Consider the following 12,487-nt stretch of genomic DNA (forward strand, 5'->3'; position numbering starts at 1 on the left):
TGGTAATATACCATGTGGAGACTTGTAGTAATGTACCGTGTGGTCACTTGTGGTATTATACCATGTGTTGACTTGTAGTAATGTACCATGTGGTCACTTGTGGTAATATACCATGTGGTCACTTGTGGTAATATACCATGTGGTGACTTGTAGTAATATACCATGTGGAGACTTGTAGTAATGTACCATGTGGTGACTTGTAGTAATGTACCATGTGGTCACTTGTGGTAATATACCATGTGGTCACTTGTGGTAATATACCATGTGGTGACTTGTAGTAATATACCATGTGGAGACTTGTAGTAATATACCATGTGGAGACTTTTAGTAATATACTATGTGGTCACTTGTGGTAATATACCATGTGGTGACTTGTAGTAATAAACCATGTGGTCACTTGTGGTAATATACCATGTGGTGACCCATGTTAAAATACTAATGTGGTGACTTGTAGTAATATACCATGTGGTGACTGGTAGTAATGTACCATGTGGTGACTTGTAGTAATATACCATGTGGTGTTTTCTAGTAATATACCATGTGGTGACCCATGTTAAAATACTAATGTGGTGACTTGTAGTAATATACCATGTGGTGACTGGTAGTAATATACCATGTGGTGACCCATGTTAAAATACTAATGTGGTGACTTGTAGTAATATACCATGTGGTGACTTGTAGTAATGTACCATGTGGTCACTTGTGGTAATATACCATGTGGAGACTTGTGGTAATATACCATGTGGAGACTTGTGGTAATATACCATGTGGAGACTTGTGGTAATATACCATGTGGAGACTTGTAGTAATATACCATGTGGAGACTTGTGGTAATATACCATGTGGTCACTTGTGTTAATATACCGCATGGTGACCCATGTTAAAATACTAATGTTGTGACTTATGGTAATATACCATGTGGTGACTTATGGTAATATACCATGTGGTGACTTGTGGTAATATACCATGTGGTGACCCATGTTAAAATACTAATGTGGTGACTTGTAGTAATATACCATGTGGTGACTGGTAGTAATATACCATGTGGTGACCCATGTTAAAATACTAATGTGGTGACTTGTAGTAATATACCATGTGGTGACTTGTAGTAATGTACCATGTGGTCACTTGTGGTAATATACCATGTGGAGACTTGTGGTAATATACCATGTGGAGACTTGTGGTAATATACCATGTGGAGACTTGTGGTAATATACCATGTGGAGACTTGTAGTAATATACCATGTGGAGACTTGTGGTAATATACCATGTGGTCACTTGTGTTAATATACCGCATGGTGACCCATGTTAAAATACTAATGTTGTGACTTATGGTAATATACCATGTGGTGACTTATGGTAATATACCATGTGGTGACTTGTGGTAATATACCATGTGGTGACCCATGTTAAAATACTAATGTGGTGACTTATGGTAATATACCATGTGGTGACTTGTGGTAATATACCATGTGGTGACCCATGTTAAAATACTAATGTGGTGACTAATTATTGCATGACTGAATACAAACAAGAGAGCATATACAATGTATATGATGTACTCTGATAAAAATATCACACACTGAAACTGTAAATTCGTCCATCGTTACACAAACCGCAATGTAAATATGATAGTGACGTTGACTTATCACTCCAGGTCCAAAATACTTTGCTACAAGAGAAAGAGGATATTACAGTGATGACTGTGGTAGTGTATATAGTATAGGTAAGTAGTGTATCTTATATGTGATGAAAATAATTTGTTTATGTTGATTACAGTAATATATTTGTAGGTTACAGTAGTATATTTATAGATTATCATGGTGTATTTCTACACTTTAGATTACAATGTCATATTTATAGATTACAGTAGTATATTTATAGATTATCATGGTGTATTTCTACACTTTAGATTACAATGTCATATTTATAGATTACAGTAGTATATTTATAGATTAGCATGGTGTATTTTTACACTTTAGATTGCAATGTCATATTTATAGATTACAGTAGTATATTTATAGATTAGCATGGTGTATTTTTTTACTATTTAGATTACAATGTCATTTATAGATTACAGTAGTATATTTATAGATTAGCATGGTGTATTTTTTTACTATTTAGATTACAATGTCATATTTATAGGTTACAGTAGTATATTTATAGATTAGCATGGTGTATTTTTCTACTATTTAGATTACAATGTCATATTTATAGATTACAGTAGTATATTTATAGATTATCATGGTGTATTTCTACACTTTAGATTACAATGTCATATTTATAGATTACAGTAGTATATTTATAGATTATCATGGTGTATTTTTCTACTATTTAGATTACAATGTCATATTTATAGATTACAGTAGTATATTTATAGATTATCACAGGTATTTATACATATATAGATTACAGTAGTTCAGGCTAATCTCCTCAATTTATGTTTCCTCAGACTCGTATGAAACGTACGAGAAACCAAGGAAACAAATAGGTGGGAGAGCAAAGAAAAGAATTATTCCCAGACCACGAAAGAGGCATCCATCGGAAGAAAGAGAACGATCCAGGGAAAGGTCTTATCAGGAGAAAATGCATGTGAGTAATTACCTAGATACAACATATTGATTCAATTCTAATATTGCCACAGGTCATTCAGATGAAGTCTCCTACCAGATAGAAAGAAAAAATACATTTTGCCACTAGAGGGCATTTCAATAATATTCTGATTTACAATTCAAATGTTAATAATTACTGATATCATAAATTGAATCTTGCGTTGTATTTCTTTACTAGCCTGAAGACAGACTCCTTCTAAAAGAGATTGGATCGAAAGGGAAGGGAAGATCAGAGGAAGTACAACAATTGTTGGATGAGGTAATACTTAGTTTAGGGCTACCACAGATTAATATTATATGGTACAGCCGTAATCACTGATAGTTATCTTTACATAAGAATTTAACTATTTTATTGACAGAATATTTAAATATGACTTTGTATGGTAAATCATGTGCAAGCACACATATTGCTGCTGAATACCATGCACATGGCTTAACCTTTGTTCACCTGATTGTGTTATTTTACAGGGTGCCAATCCTAATGTTGAGAATGTAGATGGTGTACCTGTACTTGCTATAGCTGTAATCAATGGTCTCATCAACTGTGTACCAGTATTGGTGGAAGCCGGTGCTAAAATCAATAAAAGATTTGGAGCGTAAGTATAGTTCTACTATAATCCTATATTGTTACAACATAACTGCAGTGTGTTACATCTTTTTTATAGTACCGGTAATATGTATTTGTAATGTAATGTAGATATTTGATATGCAGAAATGATTGTCATTTTTGAGACCTATTTCAACTGTGAGTTTGAACATTATTTTGTTGAAATATAACCAAATAGAGATGACCAAATCTAACGAAAATATTGTTTTAGACACAATTGCATAGACAAGGCTAATGCCACATGGAATGCAATGTGACAACTATTGGTTGAGTAGTCGGCATCATTGAAATTGATCAAGTTGCCATTATGTACCATAATCCCTGAGGTTGGATTGCAAAACTAGATTTCAATAAATGATACCATATGTAGACCTGGATGCAACCCCACGGCCGGCAATCTTTTCACTTTTTTTCACATGCAAGTGATTTAATGCTCTATGTTGGTATATATCGTATATGTTGTATCATATTTTGGCGATGGCCATTACAGATTAAAACTAATGGCACAGGGAATGATTTATTAACAATAAAAATCAGAAAATTATTAGTTACAAATATTACCGATTGTTTGCACTGTAATTCCATACAATATCACTTTTATTCAGAAACTGTTTATGAAATTTTGGAAGACTGATATGCATAGCAAAATGTTATTAACTGAGTATAATGATGTGTGTTCAGAACAAAGATTCTATAAGATGGTATGCAAGGATGGTATCCATGAATGCAATGAAAATCTAATTTGTGCAAATTTACGTACTTTGATTGTGGAAATAGGAATGAATGCATATATTGGCATATTCTAGAAAACAAAAACATAACACATTGTAAAGACATCGAAAAAAAAAAAGTTGAGACAAACACTAACCATTTCTTTTACATAATTACATAATGCATTTGTCTTGAAATGTACATTTGTCACACAATTATGTGATTTATTTTATATGATTTCAAAATGGTTTATCATCACATACTATAACAGTTGCATACATATGGTATATTGTACAGAATTATATTATAGTGTTAGAAGAGATCTGGATTTCATTCTAAGATTAAATGCAAATTTCTCACCTAATTTGACAGGAGGGGAAACACAGCACTGCATGAGGCGGTTTTAAAAGGACCAGGTGCCAAGAAAATGATAGAAACACTGATATCTAATGGAGCTAATTCCCAAGTACAAAATAATAAAGGTATAACACCGTATGACCTTGCTGTGAAAGCTGGATATGATGGAATTACAAACATGTTAGCATCCAATGTGGGATTTTCTTTGATGGATAGATTATCTAAAAAATACAGCAATGGCGATTTCAAGAAACACAGCAGTAGAAGAGAATTAGACTTGGATGGATTTTAGTGACAGTACTAAATCTACTTGCATCAAATGAACTTGAAAAGCATGCACTTAGAACATCTCAGCACAAATGTACATTCAATCATGGCTAAGTAAGTAGCCAACAATCACACAAGACAATTCACCTGAAAAGTGTTTTTTTTAATAGGCACTTTTTCATCAAGTTGTCAGCAGTGACAACAAACAGTGTCCCTTATGTCTCAAATTATTAAACATAAATTTCCAATTATTACATACCTTTAATATCTGGGTTACGTGGGCATCCATTTTCTTAAACAAGTTTGATCAAAACGCCATAGCATATAGAAATAATACAGTGCACCCAGACGTTTGGGCATCGAAGCAATTGACTGCAAATTTAAGCCATGCAACCATATATAACACAACAATAGTGCAAAGCAACTACACACATCCTAATCTTTGTATACATGTTGCTATAGCGATGGATTCAGTAGAACAACACAGTGTCTCATCAAGGATGTGTGATTAGTGCCAATTTTTGACAATTCTCCAACTTTTCTGGTGTAGGCAAAATTTTTACATTGAAATTCTGTGTATTTTTTTAATTGTAAATTACACAGTGTTAGCAACTACCAACTGGTATATACTGTTAATGCTTCCAACCTGGAAATCCAGGTTGAACATATTTGTCGTCTTATCTGCAAACTGGAAACATGGGAATTGCAATGTATCTACAAATGTACCTGACCAAACAAGAGTACAAAATAGTTTTGGGGAGAACTTTCAACATGACCTGCAATGTTAACGCATCTTTTCAACACAATGAAATATTGCATTTTTGTGGCAGTAATAAACAATGAAGATTTCGATGCAAATGATAGAAATTGAACAAGAATGGATACAAGTGGTGGAACAAGCGAAGATCAATTTGATAAAAGTATGGTTGAAAAGATCCCCTCTTGTAAACTGAGTAATGAGAGTTTCCGTCTGGATGAGACACCAACAATATTGTATTACAATATGATTCAACATCTCACAAATAATACATTTATTTTTTGAACATACAAAATCTCATTAAAACTTAGATTTGGAATTAGATGTTATTAGACATAATTTATTAGAGCAGATGCATATACAAATTGAGAAAATCAGTGACAATTTTTTTTTTTTTCATAGAAAAATTATATAAACCGGGTTATATATGGATTCACTGTAGCATACTTGAACTAGCAGTAATTTGTTTCTTTTACAATTTTTTTATGTACATTTTATTTCAATTTTACTGGATTTGTACAGACATATATGAAGAATCTTGTAATTATCAAAATTTTAAATAAAGTCATTTTATTAATTGTATTTTATATCCTAAATGGTAAACCTTTTGTAATATAAATATAATAACTAATAATAATAGTATAATTAGTTTTGAATTTATCTATTTATTTGCTTGTACATCCTCTACTGTTCTTAGGTAGTATAGATAAAATCATAATTAATTAAAAACTCATTAACAGATTTTAATTTATAAAGTTTACATATGGGGAAAAGAAAAAATAATGATTTCTTTTCATGACTGACCTCTAACTTTTTACTCCTTCATAGTATTTAGAATGCATTACTGCTCTTCTTATCACATTTTTTTATCAAAATTTTTGCCTGAGGACTAGAAATGCTGCCTGACCTGTATTTTGATTCACTGATGTACAAGTACAGTCTTTAGTTGATCTTTCCCTGGGTTCACTCAGTTGTGTTCAAGTCTTGGCCTTCGCATTCTTATAAATCTGTTAAGCTCCTCCCTCCTAGAGTAAGGTCAACTGGTTCAACCCCAGGTAGAATTTGAACTTTGACCTACTGATAACTGTGACTTCCAGATTCACTAACTCAAACTGACAACAACAATCTTTTCACAAAAGATAAGTTTATTTTGTAATTGTACTATTTTTTAAGAAAATGTATATTTTGTAAAGCAATAAATTTGTATCTTTGAAATTTAATAAAATTATTTTCCCCGTAAGGATTTACATTTACCGGTACAACTAATAGTATCACAATGTTTTTGTTTTTTTTATCAAAAGAACGTTATATAGCCCTCTGTGGTTGGAAAATAGTTGACTTCGTTTTTACATTGATTGGTACAATGATTGTAGAATACATTTATGGATGTAGATATGTGATTTAGTGGACTAGATAAATCTCAGGGCTACTGTGTCTAATCATGTACAGAACAGCTTTCACAGAAATAAAGACACTTTGTTATACTGATTCCTAAATTGGTGGTTAACTGATAATGATCTTATGTAAACAAGTTTCCTGGTTGCTGAGTGTGTGTGTGTGTGCGTCAGTCAGAGATTCGTTTTTGACTCTTATTTTCTCAACTACATTCTTAGCTGTTGTTCAGGTAGCAAGATATTATAAATTGTATTTAATCCTGCTTTGTGGATATGAATGAAAACAAAGTCATAAATCTTCTAAGTAATGTGAATACCTACAATACAAAATGTTTGGACATTGAAACGGGTGTAAGAAAATATCTTACTAAAACTGTTCCTGTTTATTAGAAGTGTATTGCGGTCGATCGTGTACATGATGGCTAAGTAACCAAAGAACCTCAACTCTGCCTTTGACTGCTCTGAGGGTTTTCATGGCTTTGTTATTTACTGCACTGAGGTTTGTGAAATTTAAACATGCTTAAGTAATATGGGTCATTCACCTGTTGTCTCAGGAACAGCTCTTCCAAGGGTTCATAAATACGATGTTTCATTAGTCTGACAAAATAATCCCATACATTCTACCATTTTCAACGCATCTTGCAACCTCTGTATATTTTTTTATTCCAAGAAAACCGTCAGACTAAATTATAAGTTAGCTTGTTTTTATGTGTTTATATTTCATGCGTTCATGCGTAAAGCTCACAACAGTACTAAAACTATAGGTACTTAATTTTGTATCTAGCTGCAAATGCTTGGTATTAAATTCTTAGAACAATACAGAGATATTGGTCATTAATCTTCAAATAGTTCGAAAATGCTAAAGTTTTAAAGCTTGTATAGTATATGAGTAAATAAACATTTATATAACGACTGCAACACAGATAAACATTGTGTTACTTTCTCGTCTAGTACAAGTATAAGATGCATTTATGCATTGATTGAACGGTGTAGCTGTAGACAATTTGTCATATTACAATGTGTGGAAGGTGGGACATTGCAATTTTTCATTTTCTATTATGTCAAATGTATAAACGCGATTACATCGTTATTTAAGAACAAAATGTAGCTAGATCGATATTGGAGTACACCTACTATTATGTCCCTCGTTTCTTGAGACAGTAATTCTCCTGTAATATCGAAGGATTTCAATTATTTTGTCCAAAAACCGTATTTAGATCGATATTAGAGATTGTTCATTTTGAAGTTCCTCTTTTCTTGTACCAGTAATTCTCCAATAGAAACCATAGAATCTAAATAATTTTCATCAGAAGTTAGAATAATTTAATAGTTCTAGAAGTCAAGGCAAAATGATAATTGTCCGATATTGGACAACTCTTTAATATTGATAATTTTTTGATAATATGGTAAAAAAAAATCAGTGTCACGTCTCCTGTAGTGAATCATTTACATATGTACCGGGTGGCACGTTTACTTGTGTAATAGACGGAACTTTTGCAACGATTCAATCCTTTTTAACTGTTTCTTTGTAAACGTTCAAAGAAGGGAATTCAAATGAATGAAAGAATAATATGGTCCATCTTACTTGTATTTTCACTGCATACTTTTTCTACATTATTTCTTCATATTCTGTTTTACATTTACAATCTATCTATTTACTTGTCTATCGTTATTGTCGTTTACAATATACCAACATATATGTAATACGCTATTTGAGAAAATGAATTAACAATAAATACTTAGATTATTGAACCCTCGGACTAATGAACCTCGAACAAATAAACCCTCGGATTAATGAACCTTGGACAAATAAATCCTCGAATTAATGAACCTTGGACAAATAAACCCTCGGATTAATGAACCTTGGATAAATAAACCCTCCGATTACTGAACCTCGGACAAATAAACCTTCGGAGAAATGAAGCCTCGGAATATTGACCTGTAACCTTTGCCACAATTTATCTATGCCACTGTATTCATGTCTACTTGTATATATCACACTATGTTTATGTCTACCTATAGCTATATCTCTATCACATACTAATATATCTAACTAAATCTATTCCACTGTATTCACATACCTACCTATAACTATTACACTATATTCTTATACCTAACTATATCTATTTCATATACTCATATACCTAACTATATCTAAACCACTATATTTATATATCTATACTACTATATTCTTATATCTAACTATATCTATTTCATATACTCATATATCTAACTATCTGTACCACTATATTTATATGTCTTACTATATGTAAACCATTATTTTCCTATACCTAACTGTATCTATTTCCATATACTCATATACCATAAAATTATTTTATATTTTTAAATCATTCATTTGTCTAATTAACTCATGTATCTCTTCCTCCAATCTAATTTTTTTGATAAATTTACCAATCTCACAGTCAGTCTTTCGCTTTGTTCCTCTGTTCACAATCTGTTTCTCAATAACCAACTGACAATTCTTTTTAACAACATTGGCAGCTTATTTAAATTGATTCAAAATTTAATATTAGCCTTTCAAACAAGAAGCTTGGCAACTAGTATTTGTCAGATATTTGAGACACAAAAAGTATTGTTGATATAATTTATTCAAGAGCACATCTACAACAAGTTCAATTCAAATCTGATTTTACAATTATCAGAAATTGGCTAATAATAATAATAATTAGATAATCTATATGCATGTTTTTTCAATATAAAACTAATTAGGTCAGCAGATTATGCCCCAAAAAATCTACGAACCAAATTTCAATGAAATGTGATGGTTATGCATATTATGCAAATTAGGCAATTAGTATGCTTGAATTTCAATCCACAACTAATCAGGTCTTTACCATGTTCCCAAGCACATAAACACTAAGTGTTGTTGAAATGCAATAATTGGGTTTTGAGAAAAAAAATCTGTAATGATTATACAAAGTGAGCAATTATTATGCATATATTTCAACCCAAAACTAATTAGGTCTGTGTATTATCCCAAGCACATATGTATCAATTTTCATCATGATGTGATGATTAATTCTGAAAGCCGAAAAGTAAATAATTAGGCAAATTAGGTAGTTATTATGGATGTATTTAAAGTAGTTAAATTAGGGTGTTGCACAGTATTGATGTGCTGAGATTCATTGATATAATATTATAAGTATTGATGGAAAACAGAAAACTGACTAATTGTTATGCAAATAAGGTAATTAATATGCAATTTTTATTCAATACTAATCAGGTCTGCGAAATGCATGTATGTGCACCAATATACCAAGTTTCATTGAAATCTGACCAGCGGTTCTTGAGATAATTCTGGAACAGACATACATACTTACGCACATACAGAGAGACAGGGTATCTGCAGGGTAACTATCCTGTTGTGTGGAAAATGATATTCTGGAAAGTCTTTTAGATTCTTTTACATAAAAAATTAAAGTCAGCTCCATCCCATATACAACTTGTGCCATCTTGCATTGAATAATACTTTTTATGTATTCCTTCTTTCCTGACTACAATTTCATCATCACATTGAATCCATTGAACGCCCATGAAATTACATGGCTTTATATACCAAGTTTTATTGAAATCTGATGAGTGGTTGAGATATTGGTAGAAAAGCTAAATATTAGCTAATTAATATGCAATGTAGGACATTAATACGCTTGAATTTCAATCAAAAACTAATCCGGTCTGAGCATGATCCCAGAGCATCTATGTATCAAGTTTCATTAAAATATGTTAAATGGTTCTTGAGAAAAAAGGAAAAATTGGCTGATTAATATGCCAATTTGATCATTAATATGCACGAATTTTAACCAAAAAATATTTGAGTGTGCGCATTATTCCAGAGCTTCTATATATCAAGTTTCATTAAAATCTGTTAAATGGTTCTTGAGAAAAAAAGGTAAAATTGGCTAATTAATATGCCAATTGGATCATTAATAAGCACGAATTTTAACCTGGGAAAGTTTGAGTGTGCGCATTATCCCAGAGCTTCTATATATCAAGTTTCATTAAAATCTGTTGAATATAGATATAGGGGTCTCGTCTGAACAAAGATGGCGACTTTGACTGTTGCGCAGATCAACGAGTACGAACTGATACGTTTCCAAGCTTTAATTAGGCAATTTTCATGTGACTGGAAGGTATCGAAGGAGTCACCGTCGGTAATCAGTGCAAATCGCGCCCAGGTCAAACCTCATACTTCTGATTTCCATTTGAAGAACGCATTGGATTGTTGGAAAATCAATGTTTATCAACACAAATGTCACACATGCGCAGCCCGACGACTAACGCGCTTTAAGATCAATCGGTCGTGACGAGTAATTGCATGGGAGACTACATGAGCAAACCACAGGGTGAAATACTTTTTTTTTGGACCCAGTAAAAACATAGAAAAGACATAAAACATTTTTCGTATTTTTATAATTGCAATGTAACACCTTTATAGTAGAAGGTCGTGCTGATTATTTTGATATTTTAAGTTTATAGAATGTTTTAAAATTTGCACGTATTTTCAACGCACAACTAACTTTTGCCGTCGGCTATAATGAATGTAAGCTATTAAAACGGAGTGCAAATTTGTGAATAGTGAGTGCAAAGTTGGTAGATTTGCGTGTATGTTTGAACGAAGTTGTTGTCATATTTAACCGTGAAATTATAAAGTAGGAAAAGAGAATAAAATGCAAGTGAAAGTATCGTATAATGGCATAGTGTCTTATGGGCAGACCGTGACATGTTCTAAAAGAGCCTAAAAAGACAGGAGAACCATTAGAAAAGTAAGTGGGTTTTCTATTATATTTTACCTAAGTCATTGTAACATCGACCCCGCAGTTAAAAATATAAAGAAAATGAGCAAATGTGTTAGAAAAGCCACTTATATTAGCAGATCATACCCATTTGAAAGCGTAACATGATAAACAAACTGCTTACAAAGTAGTGAAAAGTGGTTGCAAAGTTAGCAAATTTACATGGAAATGTGATCTATGTTGTTATATTATCGAGCCTTTAGAAAAAGTGAATAAATATGTCATAAATGTCCGTTTATTATCGTACTGACTTTCAAAGCATGGATAGGTCATAGGTCAATTTACGAAAGACACGAGTGAAAACGAATGCAATTTCGAAACACTTCCAAACAATAAATGGCCGCCAATTCGAATAAATTTCAAATGATCCCAGGGGTCGTGTGGTCGTGTGTAACAAAAGTTAAGATCAATCGGGCGTGGCTAGTAATTGCATGGGAGACTACGGCATCAAACACATGTTCTTTGAGGTTAATTCTTTGAGGTTAATTAGAGGTAATTTGAAAACTTTCTTTAATATAAATGATTGTTATATTGCAATCTCCTATTGTAGTGACTCTATTTATTGTATTTTCTGTGCTTTGTTTCTTGTATGTGTATTTCATTTCCAGTACTATTGTCTTGTCTACCCCGTCATTTTTCAAATTTTCAAATGCGTGATCGGTTATGACAACAACATTGGTCCAACGCTCAAATTTCTTCGCCAACCTTTCAGTCACTTTGCAAAACTTGTCACGCTGTATTCAACAGATTGCGGCCAACAATTATGACAGTCCGATAGTATTATTGGCTCTTGCGAGTCTTTTCGTACTTTTTTCATTGTTTCAACTACGTATATGACAACAACAACGGTAATGTTTTTATGGCGACTTGACTGATTTCCCCATCACTTTGCACGCTATTCTCTGCAAATTGTTGCCAACTGGAATGATTGTCCGCTGACATAAGAAACATCGAGCGTTTAAATGCGT

The 12,487-nt window shown here is 32.4% G+C and overlaps 1 protein-coding gene across 1 annotated transcript in view; it reads left to right on the plus strand.

Moving 5' to 3' along the window:
- The window catches only part of LOC100375521 (double zinc ribbon and ankyrin repeat-containing protein 1-like), a 28,579-nt gene extending 21,772 nt beyond the window's left edge, over nucleotides 1–6,807 (plus strand). Inside the window, exons 11-15 of the mRNA XM_002734146.4 lie at nucleotides 1,658–1,726; nucleotides 2,453–2,592; nucleotides 2,791–2,871; nucleotides 3,081–3,208; nucleotides 4,303–6,807. Coding sequence (XP_002734192.2) covers nucleotides 1,658–1,726; nucleotides 2,453–2,592; nucleotides 2,791–2,871; nucleotides 3,081–3,208; nucleotides 4,303–4,579 — 695 coding nt within the window. The 3' untranslated portion in view covers nucleotides 4,580–6,807. The remainder of the gene's footprint in view (nucleotides 1–1,657; nucleotides 1,727–2,452; nucleotides 2,593–2,790; nucleotides 2,872–3,080; nucleotides 3,209–4,302) is intronic.
- The last annotated feature ends 5,680 nt before the right edge of the window (nucleotides 6,808–12,487 follow it).

The sequence above is a fragment of the Saccoglossus kowalevskii genome, chromosome 2 (genome assembly GCF_978046115.1).
Source record: "Saccoglossus kowalevskii chromosome 2, keSacKowa6.1, whole genome shotgun sequence".
Classification (NCBI taxonomy): domain Eukaryota; kingdom Metazoa; phylum Hemichordata; class Enteropneusta; family Harrimaniidae; genus Saccoglossus; species Saccoglossus kowalevskii.